Here is a 17,750-nt window from a genome sequence, read left to right on the forward strand (position 1 = left end):
GCAGCAGTTAGCCGCGGTCCACTATCAGTGTTTACAACCAACCTACTGCTGTGTGCACTTTTGATGGTGTTCACATAATCGTATAATTAAATTTGTAAGGGAAAAAAAGATTGATATAAGGCATAAAAATATGTGGATGGCATTGACAGTGGTACTGGTTAAAAAACGTGTAAGTTTTTGTTAGATGAGTGAAAAATGCAGCTGAAACGTGTCCTGTCTGAACAGGTGTTTCACTATTAATCTTTTCTGATTAGTGTGTTGTTGAGCAAGGCCTTGTTAATATTTATGCTAGTCTGTGATACTGATAGTAACAGTGTAACTTTATTATTCTTATTACTGGGATCCTGCAGTAGCCATTTGCCATTTTGTCTCATTCAATTAAGAGTGCCAACACTCAGTTCAAGGGCCATTGACTCCCTTCCACTCCAGCATGCTGTTGTTATGGTTGTTGGGGTAGCTGTGGAACAAAAGCAATGCTGTTTGGAATAACTAGTGTAATGGATAGCACCAGAGGCAAGATGTCATATGTGTCAGATCAGAAAAGCCAGCCAACTGAGAGGTTTTCCTACTGGTGCATGTGACCCACAGTCCAGTGTGTCAGCTCAGTCAGGCGAGGCCTGGTCTGGCCTGGGCTCCTGAACTGCATGGATATATAGATGGCTTTCAGCAAGCCCACCTGCCAGTTTGGTTGGTTTGCTGTGTGTGTGTGTGTGTGTGTGTGTGTGTGTGTGTGTGTGTGTGTGCGTGCATGTTTGTGAGCTAAATCGTGTAGACCATATGTGTCCATGAGCTTCTCCTCCTTACAGTGTTTGCGTCAGACTGTGCCTGTCTCTTTTGAATTACAGTTCCTGAGAAGGAAGGGTCCAGGGGGGAGCCATAATTTCAAAATGCGTTTGTATTTTAGGGAAAGAAAAACTCAATGGCTTTATGTGGAAAGAATGTGTGTGTCCCCCCCCACCCCACCCCTGTCTGTCTTTCTCTTGCCTTTTATCTCTGCTTACTGGCTCTCCAGTCCTTTTATTTCAGTCTAATTTTTTTGTATAGCAGCAAAATTTAATATTCTCCCTGTTACCTATTTCTGTCTTCACTTTGATTTAGTCTGATCTGCTTCTGTGAAGCTGTGCTTTCCCTCTTAAATGTTTCACCTCTCCTTTGCTCTAGCCTTCTTCCTTTCAGAACAAAAACGATGTGATTTTAAATGTTCTGACATTGCGGTCACAGTTCAGTTTTAGTCACTTTCTTAAATTATTAAATGCATCTGACCTTCCTCAGTGCTTTGACATGTGAGAAATGTGAAGTGTTTTCAACTTTCACATGATTGTATCATCCTTAATAAGTTTCAACTCTTCTTCTTTTTTTTTTTTTAAAGCTGCAAGTCATTTGGAAATCTACGTGCTGAAAGTCCATTTTTACCTTTACCTTTTCCAACTAAACTCCTGTTTACAGGATAATTTACATTTTCGGTTGCACTTCACCTCATAAATGCAGTCTTTACTGACTGCCTTTTTTTCACAAGTGCCCAATCTCTATACAGCTCACAACAAAGATGCACATCAGCTCCAGGGGAAAAAAGATAAAGAATGCATTAAATTATTTTTTTACCACTTATCACAAGTAAGTTGTGGTGTTTTAGTTGCCCTGTGCAAGCAGGCAATCCTGATTTATACAGTTTCATACAATGCTTGGCTCACATTTTACAGACTGTAATATTTCATGTTTTGCATTGATACTAGAAATAATTTTGTCAAAGTAGGGTCCATTTTAACCCTTTTTTGCTATTCATTAAAGTAAGCTGAGTGAAGAGTGAAGGACAGTTACAGGTTTACAAAAGAATTTAATTTGACTTGGATGAAATCATGTATCACATTCTCCAACCTCCCGTCAACAAGACATCCACAATGGGTGTTTAAAATGTGTTTGTGTGTGTTCTGTTCAAGTGTTATTAATGTATCTCTAAATGGGATAAAACATATGAAGAAATGTATTATTACAGGGGTAGATACAAAATGGTCATGACTATACTTAACTATAAATACAATGATAAATAACAAAGAATGGCAGATTGACAACATTGTGAACATTTGGCCTGAGAAGAATCACACCTCTTAAATTATCTTTCACAAATAAAGTCAAAGATATTTACATAACAAAGCCACTTCAGCCACATGCACATTGGACAAGCACATTGTTGCATGAGTTCTTTGCTGTTAGGGTCAAAGTAAACCCTGTAAGTCCAGACAAAACCCAGAAACAGGTAGACAGTAGGTTTAGCAAGGCCTGTCCTCCAATCGTTTGTTTCTCATGTATTCTACTTGGCAACACACCTTTAAAATTGTATCAAAGATCCCAGTACATCTAATACCCATTTATTTTGGGCAATACTACTATCAATAAGTCAACATTAGCTGCTCAGAAGAAATCTCATGTCTTTAGTTAATGACCATTTCCCTTTATTACATACTGACTTTCAACAAGAGTGAGTGAGATAGAACACTTGAGGGTAATACCTATTGGTCCTGGGGAGCTTGATGGACCAATACTTTTCAGGATGAAGGAGAAGAGCTGTTACTCAAGGAGGCCAATGCCACCAGTCTTTGTCTCAAAGTTAGAGTCAACTTGGGCCACTGTGCTGACTGCTGGAGTCTGTATCTTGCCATAAACACACACACACATCTCTTCCTCCTTTGTATTTTACAAGGCACTGTTGTACAATGGCAGGGATTCTTGGTTCTGCCCTTTCAGCATTTGTTTATGGGTAGGTAAAGATAAAGAAGGAAACTGAGGTGCATTTGAACCACAGCCCGAGGGTTTCAGTCAATCGGTCTGATCATGAGGCGGACTGACTTGAGGGAGTAGTAACCTCCTCCGTAGTCTGCCCAGAAGATTCCATCTTGAAATTTGCTGCGGTATACTCCCCCACTGTACCATACACCATTGAGGTTGGTCTGGCCACAAGCGTTGTACCACCAACCACCTTTATGAAAGTGGGCGCAATTACCTGGTGGAGAGGGATACAACATTATAAAACAAGGTGAGCGTGATGGAAAAAAAGTTGTGTCATTTCACTTCGACTAATATAACAAATCAGAACACATTTGGAACTCATGTCGCATCCATCCTACCAGAAAATGCATCCTTGTCGCGATCGAGCGTGGTGAACTGTTTGCCGTTGTGACTGCTGAAGGAGTCCCCAGCGTTGCCCTGGTAGGTGCCGAGCCTCAGCCGGTAACCCTCACTCTCTGCCTCCAGGTGGAAGCTGCTGTACTCGGCGTACACCTTCTTCCCTGTCCAGTCCTCCAACTCTATCATCAGCTTATAGTCGCCCTGTTTCCCTAGGTTGTAGATATTGTCCAGACCAAGCCAGTGTTCGCCATCTATGTTTCCAAAGCCTTTCTGTAGGGGACAGCCACCACAGCATGTTCTTTTGTTATTCATTTTCAGCTGTGGTTCATGTCAAAATGCCTTTGCAGTGTAGTGCAGACTAATAAAATGCAGAATTAAATTGAGGTAATTTGAGAGTCAATTTTTTTGGGTTGACTAACTGTTGAAAGAACATATTTCCTTTTACTCTCTGGTCAGTGAAGGGAAATCATGTCCAAACAGCACAAATGATAAAGCAGAAGTGAAGTTAATAAGATTTCTTCGAGTTGTGTTAAATTTAAAGGAGCCTGATGGCATATCAAGTGAAATCTGCTCCCTGTTGAGACATTAATATGTTAAGGTTGTGATCTGCGGTTTCTCACTGGAGACAAATTAGTTGAATGGCAGGGGTAATGGTTACTTGGCTGCAGTTAGACGGAGAGCTAAACACAGAGCTGCACAATCACACTTCTGTTCCTGGTCTGAACAGCATGTATTGATTTTAAAATATAATTTTATGATGGGGAGGAAACCTTTTCTCCTTTGCGTTTTTTTCACAGAGAAAACTGGGAGACTCCTAATTTTGCTCAGGCTTTTTAATAATGTCATCTTTTGCTCTGGAAGAAAGCAAAGTCTCTTGATCTTTGTTCCCTGCTTTCTCTTTTGGACTTTGGATCACATATCAACTGCAAAGGCTGACACATGGGATGAAGGGATTATTTCCAGTGTGGTTGAGCTGTGTTTTCTTCTCAGCCCATTGCAGCCCTGATTACATATATTTGTATGTAGGTCCCTGGCTGCAGTTCTTGGCTGTGATTTTGGTGTGAGGAAATCCACCGCTAAGCTGTTTACATAGATGGAGCAAGTGCTTGCTCAGTTGCCCCTAAATGAACTGCTGAGACTGGGTCATTGAGGAAGTAGGAAAGGAAAAACTTTGAATACAGATCTCTCCCACACCTCTGTACCCTATCCATACTAGTGTTTCTTATTTAATGAATGAGTTCACTCATATTACCTTGTAGTTCTCCCAGTTCCGAAAGAAGTTAACAGAGCCATCTCTCCTTCTTTGTAACACAGTCCATCCTCCATTGTCAAGGCCATGTTCACACCAGGCTTGGATCAGCCGATCACTGCCGTCTGTCTTGAGCAGGTACATCCCACTGGTGGTGTGGCCTGCTTGTCGCACATGGTAACAGTCCCTGAAGGGACCTGTGATTGGAAGGATAAGACAAAAAAATAGTTGAATAAATATTGTGCCAGTGGCTCTGATTTTAAAATGTTTGATATGTGAAGAAATCCTTATTGCAATATCATTGTTCTCCACAGAATATTGTCATATTGCAGTGTGCATATCATTAACATTCTTAATGTTCTTCACCACAATAGTATTTTGTTATTTGTTTGCTTTTTTTCATCTCTTTCACGTGACCACAACAAAAGCTCCAATAAGAGCCCAATATAACATCAAGTCAATAGAGATTATATATCTATATCATTTGTTAGACTCTTGATTCCTACTAAATTAATCCAGTGTCAGAATTATAGTTTCAGGCTCCTGAACAAATATAGCATACTGCAGCTTGAATTGAACGTGATGGTTTTTTTTTGTACTTGCATATGTAAAAGTCATTATCCTCAGTCTGAGGGCTCTAGGTGACAAGGGAAATAGGGAGAGAAAGTGGGGGTCCCATGGTTTGAGGGGATGTATTATTTTGGTCACATTCTTTGGAAAATATCTCTTTTTGCCCAGAACACATTGCAGTCTAAGTTTACACAAACATGCATGTGGACACTTAAATTGTTAAATGAATATTCACCTTGGTTTAGTCTTCAGATGAAGCTGTGTGGTAGCATTGCACCCAAAGCTGAAGTTGCTGAACCTAAACTTGCGTATCCCCTCTGTTTTCCCCCAGTGAGAATTTATATTGATCCAGTATGAATATCAGCATTGTGTGTGTGTGGGGGGGCTCCAGGACTTGAAAGTTAGTTTTCTTAGCTGAGTGTAGCACATATGGACCCAGTGTAATGCCCCAGCACAAGCTTGTATTCTTTTCTCTTCTTTACATTGCTAATGAACCTACATATTAGACAGTGTATTAGTGGTCTTTAAAGGCTTGGTTTTGTGATGAGGCTTTGTTTATTTATCTTTCTGATTTAAACACCCAGCATCTATTGCAAAGTACACATTCATTCATGTGTATTTAATTTTAAATTTGCTATAATGATTTGATAAATGATACCTGGCCTTTTCTCTAGTGGCAAGTAGCAATGATATCTAAACTAGAGTCTTTAAGTGCTGGAGATTTAGATATCCGATTTAATTAGATATGGGAGAAACTATTTGTCGCCTCATCATTCTTATGTGAACCATATTATATTAACTTGCTAAGTGACTCCATGTCAGTCTTCAAACAAGTCTTCTTTTATTTCCCATTTTGTCTGGGGGATGTTATGAATGATTTCATCCATTTCACCATCTGGTTGTATAACCCCTGTCAACATTCCCCGCCGTAGTCTAATCGCCAGTCATAATACAGCAGCCCTGACCAATTTTTGGGAGCCATTTCCAAGTAGCGTTCTAACCTTGCAAATTGGTTTCATATTGGAGATGATCTTTCTCAGTTGTCAGACTTAGTCAGTCTCTGAGAAATGTACAGAGGAGCCTAATCTTTCTTGGAGAATTTTATCTGCTTTGTTTTGTCTGGGGATCTGAGAATTGATCGACTAGTCCATCAGTTGGGTGATCTGTTTGACTATGCTTTCATTTTTTGCATAGACTGAATGTAAATCTGACTAACGCCTTGCAGTAATGTATATTCCTGTTCTCTGAAGTCTTTTTCATGCTGTTCAAAGGCGCAATCTACATTCTACTAATTTAATACATATGTTTAGTGCAGTGCAGCCAATGCAGACAGTCAAGTGGGAATCACAGGAATGTATGATTTCACTGCCTCTGTAGCATGCCAAGTTTGAGCCAACTGTGCCTCAGCAATAGCAACTGTTGTGAGGTTATGTTTTGAATTGCAGTCTTTTGGTAATTGTACTTTAATAGTTATGTGACCAATTAATTTGCAAAAATGCTAAGTAACTGACAATTCATTATAAGGACATTTTGTTTTCCCTCACTTTCTGTCTGCTGATAAGTCACTGGATCCTTGACTATTTTTCAGTATTTGGTCATTTATTCTCTCGTCAACCCCTGCCACTTTAAAAATCAGTACATACCATCAGAGGTAAGTGTTCCCTGTGGTGGCGGAGGTTCAATCCCAAGTGGGCTTGCAGTCGGGGAGTCCATTCGTGATCCTCTGGCAAAGGCCCGGTTGTTATTGTCCCTCTGTATCTCATTGGTGAAACGATTATTGACTGGTATATTCTGCGGTACCACCTGCACTAGTGGGGGAACTACGGGCAGCTCACTGCGTCCCAGTGTCCTTAGACACTGCTCCTCCAGGGCAGAAATGAGAATAGACTGGTTGTTGACCACCCCAGCCATTGTGGCAAACCGGGCCTCCAGCTCCTTATATCTTGAAGCCAGTCGCATCATCTCAGATGTCACATTGAGGACGCGGTTCTCCAGCTGGGCTAGCTCCAGAGAGTTGTCTCTTTTCCTAATGATCTCATGCAGCAGCTGCATATAAAGTTGGGTCACCCTGGAGTTCATGTTTCTGCTCTCTTTCCTCAGCAGCTTCATCTCATTCACCAAGTTGCCATCCACATCCACCACCAGCTGCAGCGTCTCAATCTCACGCCGCTGTTTGTTGAGAACCTCTCGCACATCTGCAATATCCATACGCGTCACTCTGTCTTTGTCTGGCTCAGGGCCTGTGGTACTGGCACAGATTGGACCTGATGACAAATTAATTATTAAAGAGATCAACAAGAAGCTAAGGAATGGTTACATAAAGATATCCATGTTATAACAGTTTATTACAAAAACAAGTCATGCTTTGAACCTGTGATTCTCTGCTCGGGTACAAGGAAGGTGTAGGAACACTTTTTGGCATCAGGGTTTAGGGGGGCCCTTTTACTCCTGTGGAGAGAAGGCTCTTTGGTCCTCCGGGCTTCCCTGGAGCTCCTGCAGTAACTTTCCTCCCACAGGGAAAGGCAGAGTAGAGCACACAGGCTCCACATCAGTCCTTGCATTGCTGTTGGCTGGTTAGATCAATAGATGGATGGATATTGCTGCTCCCTCCAAGTCCCCCCGGACCTCCCTGCAATAATACCAAGACCTTATTATTTGGGACCCTGAAGCAGATACTTTATTTGTTGACAAAGGCTAACAAAGGGAATTTAAGCAGCATGGGTGTTGATTGTACAGATTTAATGAAAAGGTATTTGACAGTTTTCCAAATATTCACAGACAATCTGTAATTTTATTGGAAGGTGTTCATTATGTGTGCAGTAGCAGAGCTGTCAGGTCATTATTCTAAATACTGTTGCTTTCTGTCTCTGTTAGTTACCCTGCTGAGAGACTTACTTTTGGTTTCTCCCTGTTAGAAGTTCTGCTGTGTGTCTGGTGGCTGTGCTTTATCTTTGGGACCTGCCTTCTTTACTCAGGGAAGCAGATTATTCTTGTCAGGAAGCTCCCACCTTCTTGTCTTGCGTAGTATGTACCTTAATGACCCCTTTCAGTTGCAGCGATAATTCGAGTAACCCTTTTAAGAAATCCAGGAACTCAGCTCGAGTTAATGGGTCATACTGTAGTTTTTGCTGTTGAAACAGTCACTGCCCCTAACAAGATAAAGTTCAAAGGCCCTGTAACTCATGGTTTCCACCTGTCTCAGTGGCAGATTTGTCCAACACAATGTATGACTTCTACAGCTGTTTTATAGCGTTCAGGCTTTCAAACAACAGGTGGTATCACTAAGAATCAATTTTTGGAAAAATTTGAGATTTTTCTTTTTCTTTAAACTTTAAAATAAACCGTATATATGAACAACTGACGTTATTGTCCCCTGCAACGATGTTGCCTACTTGCAGTACCCAGGCCCTGTGTGCCTCCCGTATGATGCCATTGTGGTTCTACAGGAATTCTGGCATTCCTGTCACTTGGAGCAATGTCAAGAGGGAACAGCATTATAACTAGCACTAAAGATCTATAAAGTATTCCTCCACTCTTGTTGCTATGCCTAAGGTTGTGTATTGATTTATATGATTGAGTATTGTGTGTGCACAACTACTTGGAGACGTTCTTCATTTTCGTGGTCGTGTTTTTCCAGCAGCCGTTGTATCTAACAGCGTAACCAGGTACTGTATCCTTGCTCTTCTCTTCCAAATTCCAAATGATTGGCTTTCTACAATTGTTGTGAACTCCATAAACTTAGCTCCACACCTCCTAAGCCCGAACAGGCAGCACTGCATCTATCTGCTATCACCTCTCTTTTCCCATCTCTTTCTCTTCATCCTTCTCCTTCTCTGCCCAGGAGCCTGATTTTCTCCTGGGTGGTGGTTTTCAGTACTGGGGCCTAGCCTCTTTTGTGGAACCACAGCATATCAAACACATTCCAGGGATCGTGGAGAGGTCACCAGTGTGTTGTGAAGGTACAAGTGTTTTACAGTGTTTCCTCAGAACAAGCAGAGCGACTCCTTTTTTCTGTATCAACAGACCATTACTAAACACTGCTGAAGTGCCTGGGGACCTGGTAGCTATTGAGTGGAAAACATAAAATGATCACCTTTGGGAGTAAAACATTATGTGTACAGATTTGCTCTCATGTGCTATGTTTGCAGTAAGTAGGTTGTTTTTTTTCTTTCCTTTTTTTTGCTGTAGATTGGGAAATGTGCAGCCACCTTTGACCAACCATATTGGTTTAGAGAGATGGAGGGGATATTATGCTAACAGTAACTCACATCTGACTCTTTTCGGATTTAACAACAACAGAAGCTGCAAATAAAAAGTCAGCAGTCCATACATGTGTTATAAGACAATACATGGCTATATCTTAACACGCTGCTTTTAAAACTGACCAGACTGAATGTGATTTTAGCTTACAATGGAAGCAAAGTGCATTTCTTTGTGAGTGTGTGTGTGTTCATGCATACACGCTTGTGTTGTTGAGTTGAAGTCCAGAAATAAGTATCTATCAGCTCAGATGCTCAGATGTTCAATTATGGCATGAATGAGCACGAATGTTCCCTTTCATGTGGAGTACTATTGAGTTGAAAATGCATTGTGGATTACTCCAGAGAAATGTTGCTTACATTCTGAACTTAGAAGAGCACAAAGCTACATGCACAGGTACTGACTACAGAAACCAAACAAGGGAAGGAGATGAGGAGCGACAGGCTGGAAGACTGAAACAAAGCACAGAGATGTAAAACAATAGCACAGTAGTGGTTTAAAGATGAAATGGGCTAATAGAAAGTGGGTCATGACCCTGTTTCCTTTCCTGATGAGGCATCATGAATATATCTTGAGGCAGAGCCTCTACTGGATGAATTACCTCCTTTAGTCTTGAAAAATGTGCACTATCTGCCTGTTCTTGAGTACTTTCTTTCCTCTTCACTCGCTCAGTTTTGTCTTCCTTCCCCTCATTTCTCTCCAGGTTTTCTTTTGGTTACAGCTAAGCAGAAGATTGCAAAGACATATTAAGTCTCGGACTTTCAGAAATAGAGCAAATAGTAATATCAGAAGCTAATTTTCTTCTTAATATAAAGAGGATTTGATCAAGTTCTTGTTGGTTTAGCTGTACCAACAAACAGCTGTGGTAGAAAGGATTTGAAGATAACTCCGTCTGCCTTTATATTTTGGCAGCAGCATAAGCTGATGCTCACTCTGCTAATAGTTATTAATAGTCAGGAGACATATGACAGTGGCTTTTTAATGGTCCCCCCCCAGTCTGTCTCTCTGTGTGAGCTATGGTTTCATTTATTTTTATGGTTGTTATTGGAACAGTCTAGGGACATACAACAGTTATATGTAGCTGACTTCCTTTACTCCTTTTACCATGCACTCTTTCATCCAGCTGGGAGTGATTTTCAGTTGAATACGACACAATCATGTTACTGTTTAAGCCCATTAAACTAACTCTGTCATCTTCTAAAGGCAAATATATATATATATATATATATATATATATATATATATATATATATGCTTGTGGTTTTGTTCACATTGTTTGTTGTCTCATTACAGTATAAGGCTCTTATCTGTGAGAATGTAGTACTTTACAGCTTTACTTTGACTTGAACAGTAGATGTGACTCTCTCAGGCCAAAGGCTTTGGTTTATTTATATAATAATAATGAAAGCTTAATAGCACACTGACAGATCTCACTACTGCTTCATGTCACGCACCACTGCACATGAATGCAGTTATTTTTCACCCCATATGGAGCTATATTTGTGTACATTTTTATACACAGAAAGTGCAAAGTGATGTGGGATATCATCAGCTCAGCTGTGCTCTCCAATGTTGTTGGTTTACTCAATGAAATCCACAGCTGGCTAACTATTTTCCATTTACTTTGGCTTGCTTTAATTATGTACACTCCATAGTCACTCTGGAGTTGTGTGTGTGTATATATAGCGAGAACACTGGCTTTCATCTACCTTAGTTTTCTGTTGTACATGAATGGCAAAAAAATCCTTTTCTGCATGTCTTTGGAGAGGAAACGATCAGAGAACTCATTAAGAAAGACTGCTGCTTACATTACTGCTAACGCAGAACAAATTTGTTTTGCCTTGTTGGTTAAACAGCATAATGGATGTTGGTTGTTACCTCAGAAAGACAGCCATATGTCACACTTTTGGCTTCAAGTTACGCTGTGTGCTTTGGCAAAAATCCTCCAGGACTGCACATATCATTTTGTGAACTGAGGTAAGGCAAAATACTTAATACAACAATTGGAATAAACTGCTTTCATGGAAAACTGGCTCTCTGCAAGTCTCTCTTTGGGATGAATCCCATTAAAGTCACTTCATACAGTATGTGTTATACTTTTAACAGACATTCAGTTCCCAGCCAACTAAAATGTTGTATACATCAGTCCTGCAATAAATCCAACCTTCAAAACGACACACAAGTAAACACACGGCCACAAGTAAATCCTCATTAATGACCATACATTTGATCAACACCTTAGTTTCAACAGTTTAAACAAAAACTGAACTTATAACCCTCATGAAGATAGAATTTATTGCATTACTATGCATCATATGTAACAGAGTCTTAAAAGGCAGTAGTAATGAAGTCATACTTTATCAGTGTTTCCTGATGCTTCACGCTCACACTGAATACAAGCCGGGAGAATCTGCTGTGATCTTCTACTACATTTGGTAAAGTGCACTGGACTGTTCATCCATGTGTTCGCTAAGGAACATGAACTAGAGCCCATGAGAAGGTCAAATTAAAAATTTTGTCTTTTAACTGTTGTGTGGGTTCCTGAGCTCCCGCTCACCGTGTGTCTCCTGCAGTGATTTGCCAGTTCTGATGTGTCGGTTTGTAGCCTGATGGATTATAGTTCAACAAACGGGGGAGAAACGCTTGGACACTCCTCCATCTGGTCATTAGACTTTCCCACATCAAGTCCAAAATGCCCTAAAATGCACAACATATCACCTCTGGTCAGAACAAAAAGTGAAATGAAAAAACAAAAAGACCAGAGAGGAGTAGAGAAAAGGGATTGGATTTGGAGAGTATCAACAATAAACAGCAGCTATGTTTTACATGAGAACATGGCCAGATCTACTGCTGGTACACAGCTGGACACTTTCCCAGCATCTCATCAATACTTTATTTCACTAGCCACCTTTTTTGTTAATGGAGCTCATTTACATGACCACTTCGTCCCTCAAAGCCACAGCAGACAGCTGGGATCAGCTCCAGCCCCCCACGACCCTGCAAAGGATAAGCAGGCATCAATGATGGTTTGATGGATGGATGGATGGATGGATGAATGTTAATGCTTGCTAAAGCGATTATTTGCAGATGCACAGATGGAAAACAGCTAAGTAAAACCATTTTACTGGTTTGCAATAAAGGATCAAATATCGAAGTTGTGAGGTTATCAAGGCCATGCGGTGGAGAGATGAACACAGCATGAGTGGGGAAGCAGTAAAAGAACTGACATTATAAAACATTTAATGAAAACAAAACTACAATGCAAAGTGCTAAACTCTAAAAACAGTGCTAACAACAACAAGGAAAAACTCATAAAAGCCTCATCAACAAAACTGAAGAAGCCATATAGAGAAAAAATACTGCTGCCACAGTGAAGCAGGAAATACACTGTCTTACAACATTAATGGTGTTGTTTTATATCTCCTCATTAAACAGATGATGTTGGAAATATTAAAAGAGAAATAATGATGGATAGAAAGCACTAGAATAGGATTTTGTCTAGATTCAGTAAGTGTGACTGGAGCCTCCCTTTAAAATTAAAAAAATGAAGGATGAGGTGGAAAAACGAAGGGGCTGCATTTGATAAAGTGGTTCTGTTTAAGAAGACATTAGCCTGTGGTTAGAATACATCCAGCTCCAATAAACCCATAAGTGGTTCATGCCTCTTGCTTTTTGGTTGCTTGGTTGTCTACCTTCATGACGCTACATTACTGAGGAGGGAGCCCCCAAAAACTCCCCGAGGCCCCACGGCCCCCATCTGTTTTCCTTCTTCTGTAGTGAAACTCTAAACATGTGGGCTGATGTTGGGGTCAGAGGTCTATATGTGGGATTAGGCTGGAGCCCCACCCTTCCTCTACCTCACCCACCCCACCCTCCCCCATCCCTCCGCTCCACAACCCCTGCTATCAATCGGCCTTTGTGGAAAACGGGTTCCCCCTTCTTCTTCTCTTTGCACAACACACACATAAATGCACAAACCTGCCATTCTTACATTCAGGGTAATCAGGGGAACTGAGTTCACATAAGGCCATCCCTCTTCATCTGCTATACTTTGTCAAGATAAGCACTCTCAACCCTCCAACACCCTCCTCCATCACTCCACGACACTCATCCTCTTACCTCCCCCCACCGCCGAGAAAACACACACAGCCTACTCCTCACTGCCAACACAACTCTCCTTGTATGCACACTCACATTGATATATGCAAGAATAATGTTAATTCTTGTGTAGCAACATCCAAGCAGTTGACATCATCTTAAAGCAGTGCTTACCCCAGTAATATATTTCCCAGGCCTGCATATAAACTGTTACCTTTCATGTTCAGGTGGCTTTTCTCTCTGATTAAATTAAACTCGTAAAGTGACACTTGGCTTTGAATGAACACATGCTGCTGCTAGGGTTGGAAGCATTCGAAAAGGGCTGGAGGAGGGTCAGGGGAGAGAGGAGAGCCGGGGAGTGGGGCTATAAAAATGTTACAGCATTTATATAAATATTTGTTTGGCTGGATGGTGTACATCTTCAGTTTTGGGAGATAACTTGGAGTCAGTCATGCTCTTACTTAATTCTCCTCTGACTCACACCTCACCTTAAACTCATACCTCTGACTGCACATGTTTTCTATTAGTTGAATCAGCAAGAAAGAACGCTCTCTCTCTCACACACACACACACACTCTCTCTCACACACACACACACACACACGCACACGCACAATCACTTTACCCACTCACTGCCCACTGGCTCTACATGCCTCCACTTCTCCTGTCTGTTTTCCCCGACCTCCTGGCTGACCTCGTCCTCCCTATGGTGACCTGTCTGTTCAACTGTGTCCAAGCTCTCATTAAGGGGATTCTAAATGAGCCTACAGCTTTTTTCCCTCCTGCAGTTTTTTTTTTCCACCCAACTTCAGTAAGGCAAAAGGCAGTCCTCTCGCTCATAACTTAGGTTTGGGTTTTAAGAAATGTAATATGTCCGAATTGTTCTGCTGCGGTTGGATTTAACCACAGTGAAAGAGTGGTGTTTTGGATAAGCCTATATCTGTATCTAGTGTGTGTGCGTTATCTGTGTCTGCTTCTATGTGTTTTGATGATAACATCAGCTGAGCTGTCCATTACAAATCAGCGTCTGTGAACATTTCACACACAGCCTCTGGACAAATACTAGGCTGGATACGACTGGCTGCATGCCCATTGTCCGAAAAAAATACAGCTGGCTGGTGCTGACTGAATAAGCTATCAGTCTCCTGCTGCGTTACAACATAGTCTGTGATGGGACCGCTGGGGGAGGGCAGTGGTTAACTCTCTCTGTCAGATTACTACCTGGCCACTATTTATTGGCTTGTCCTGGAAGTTTTAAAGAAATTTAAATAGGAACGACATTAAACAGAAATACTGTTGTGAGTTATTGTCTGGTGTGAGGGTTCAGGAAATGGTTAGTTTATATGTGGATTGGTTGTAATGATCCAAGGCCAGTTCCCCATCCCATGCACCCGGGCTTCAGGTGAACCCAAGGACCAAGTGCTGCTGCTTCAGCACAGAATGTTCTGGATATTTCTCAGGCAGCTGTTCCGTCCTTCATTTTATTGTTTTGCAGGTTTCCTTTTTCTCTTCCAGACTGAGTTATCGGAGGCATTGATATTATGATTAATTACTCCACATGAAAAACGAGCAAGCCCATGAAATGTTTTCTAAGCCTTTTGCCATTCACATTCACATTTGCCTTTTTCCTCAAGCTTAGGCATTTTGAAGCTCTAAGAGTGCTTGTTTTGATGTTGGCGCGCCTGTGTGTGTGTGTGTGTGCGTGTGTGCGTGCGTGTGCGCGTTCATTCGTTCGTTCTCATCACTGTCTTCTCCTCTCGTGGTCGTTTACAACATTCACAGATGTGGCTTTGTAGCAAGCACAATATTTTCCACAAATTCCACCAGCAGACCAGCTCTTAAATGAAAACATTTGAAGATAATTGTGAGTTGGTGATATGGAAGTGCACCAGATTGATGTTGTTAGTGTTCAAAGCTTTTACTATCATGGCAAGGTTGTGACTAAAGTGTCTTATGCCCAAGGGGTGCATTCAATAGAGGATGTGGTCAGGATTGAGCTGCATTGTATCATCACTACGCCCCTCCAATATAATCTGTGAAAATATTCTCTCAACAGTCAACTTCTAGGTGTAATATCATTAATCTAAAACCCAGATTCCACCAGTTTCACTCTGGTCCATCCCTGCACCCTGTTAGCAGCCAGGTGCTGTATTAGGAAACTAAACGCCAAGAAAAAATAAACAAGCCTGGCTCCAGAGCTCAAATCTCTCCATCTGATCAGATCAGCTTCCCTCAAGTGTTTAGATGGAATGCCCTACTTTTCTTTCTCTTCCTCTTTTTCTCCTTTTCTCTCTTTGGCTTTCTGTTTCTGTTCACATCATTTTAGATAAAGTTTAACATCAAGGGGTCTTTCTCCATGTTACACTTAGAAGAAACCACTAAGGGAAAACTAATGGGTTTTTATTTACTTAATAGATTTTCTTTATATTGTTCTTTTAAAATCTACCCTCTACATAATGAAAATACCTAAAGCAAGCCTAAATTCATCTGTGTATTTTGCCTAGACAAATGGCACCTTACACACCCTCAACATCCCTTGCTTGGATCTCACATCCAGTAGGTCACACTTTGCAAAGCTGTCAATAGATATTGAATGTACGTACATGAGTACTCAGCATGCTGTACACAGTATATCCCACTCCTCAGACAACAGAGGAAAGCCAAAGAAGCGTTGCTAAATGTTTCTGTCTGCAGCCGGAGCCTCCAGTCACGAAACGTCCTAACCTCTTCAACCTCTCAGCCAGAGCTCTTACAGCTGCCCTGACACACATAGTCAAACACACACACACACACACACACACTCATACTGTCATACCGCCCCACACACGCACTCCAGAAAACAAACTTGGAAACAGAATAAACACAGGCAGCATTTACCTTGTTGTTACCAGTAGTGAGTGTGTTTTCCTGCAGTTATAGTTTCACGTGTGTGTTGTATTGTGTCTTCACTGAGCTGCAGTGCTCAGGACTCATCTCTGTCCCTCTTTGTCCCAGTCTTCTGAGGTGCTCCCCTCCACTCACTCCGTATGTCCTGTTGCTGAAAATCACAATATGAGCTTTGTTTTTCTGCCAAGGCCCTACTTCCCCAAAGATGTGCTCCTCCCAGTGGACTCAGCTGTCCTGAGGCTCAGGCTGGGGCATGGTTCAATAGCTGGCCACTTTAACAGACTGAGCTCTGACGACTGATGCCTTGAGTTTTTCAGAAAGGATGGGGGAGACTTAGAAAGAGAGAGGGGGAGGAGGAAGAGAGGGGAGGAGAAGGGGGATGAGGGTGTGGGAGTTTGAGATTGCCTCTTTTTCTCGTTTTTTTTTGGAGTGGCCCAGCCTACCTCTGATGTCACTCTGATGAGGAAAAAAGACAGGAAAAGAGAATAACAGAGCTGCCTCATTACATTTCCCATCCTCAACAATGACCTTCATGGTTCTTGTATGTAGAAGAAGTGAGTCTAGTGGAAAGAAATGAGACCTGTTTGAATTCAGGAGTGCTTTTGCTGAGTCTGGGGGTGCAGGCACAAACTGCTTTGACCCCTTCTTTCATTACATCCTGCAATTCCCCTCCCCTTTTGCTTTCTCCTTTAGCAGGAAGAAGAGATGATTGTAATGCTGCAGAGGTTTCAGAGCAACTTCCTGTGGAGCTTCAACTGTGAGAGCAGAAAAAGAAAAAGAAAGGCAGATAACTGATTTGTTACTGGCACAAAATCCGCCAGGTGTAGTCTGAGCTTGTCTGGCCCTTGCTTACTCCTTATCACTTCTGACAATGTGTTCAGGTGTGCGGGACGTGAAGATTTTTTTTGTTCTGAAATGTTTAAAAGGCCTCTTTTAGATAACTTCTTAAGAAGAACTGATGACAAGTATTCCTCCATATGCATTTTGGCATTTCTTCCTCTCCCTCGGGTTTCATACCTGATCTTCTTTTCATTCAAGTTTTAACACATGTAAACACATGCAAAGCGCCTGTGTATAGTAACCACAGGTCTTGAGCGTACATCTGTCTGTTGGTGTTCCAGACAGTATGGACTTGTGCATGACTAACTGCTGTTATCCCTGACAAGCTCTCAGAAGAGCAACTACAGCGGTTAAGCCTAAAGGATCTCTCTTTTCCTCCTCTTCTCCCCATCTCTCGCTTTCCCCTCGTTCAACTGCATCTCCAAACACTTGTGAGCTACAACTCCTGCGTTTAGCGTCTCTCTCTCTCTCTCTCTCCCTCTCCCTCCCTCTCCCTTTCCCTCACACTCTCTCTCTCTCACACATACTCTTGCTCTCTCTCACTCTCTCTCTTTCCCTCTCTCTTTCTCCCTCACTCTCTCTCTCTCTCCCCCCCTCCCGTTCCCTCGTTCTCCCTCTCTCTCTCTCACACACACTCTCTCTCTCTCTCTCTCTCTCTTGCTGTGATTGCAATCAGATGGTGTTGTGTTTCTGTGTTTGTATGGGATCCTTAAGACAAGGTTTCG

General features: G+C 41.7%; 2 protein-coding genes across 8 annotated transcripts in view; one reads left to right on the forward strand and one right to left on the reverse strand.

Moving 5' to 3' along the window:
• The window catches only part of ralgps2 (Ral GEF with PH domain and SH3 binding motif 2), a 61,935-nt gene that overhangs the window by 37,301 nt on the left and 6,884 nt on the right, over positions 1 to 17,750 (forward strand). The window lies entirely within an intron of this gene.
• angptl1a (angiopoietin-like 1a) lies at positions 1,713 to 16,492 on the reverse strand. Of its 4 annotated transcripts, XM_046391311.1 has the most exons (8): positions 16,177 to 16,492; positions 12,111 to 12,199; positions 11,760 to 11,899; positions 7,314 to 7,571; positions 6,586 to 7,206; positions 4,376 to 4,569; positions 3,123 to 3,393; positions 1,713 to 2,998 (listed from the first exon to the last, which is right to left on the reverse strand). In XM_046391311.1, the coding sequence occupies exons 4-8, from the start codon at positions 7,501 to 7,503 to the stop codon at positions 2,811 to 2,813; spliced, it is 1,464 nt and encodes a 487-aa protein (XP_046247267.1). In that variant the 5' UTR covers positions 7,504 to 7,571; positions 11,760 to 11,899; positions 12,111 to 12,199; positions 16,177 to 16,492; the 3' UTR covers positions 1,713 to 2,810. The 4 variants fall into 4 exon arrangements, with proteins under 4 accessions (XP_046247267.1, XP_046247269.1, XP_046247268.1 ...); XM_046391313.1 differs by lacking the exon at positions 12,111 to 12,199; XM_046391312.1 differs by lacking the exon at positions 16,177 to 16,492 and having other exon boundaries at positions 11,760 to 13,021.

The sequence above is a fragment of the Scatophagus argus genome, chromosome 6 (genome assembly GCF_020382885.2).
Source record: "Scatophagus argus isolate fScaArg1 chromosome 6, fScaArg1.pri, whole genome shotgun sequence".
NCBI classification, from domain to species: Eukaryota; Metazoa; Chordata; class Actinopteri; family Scatophagidae; genus Scatophagus; species Scatophagus argus.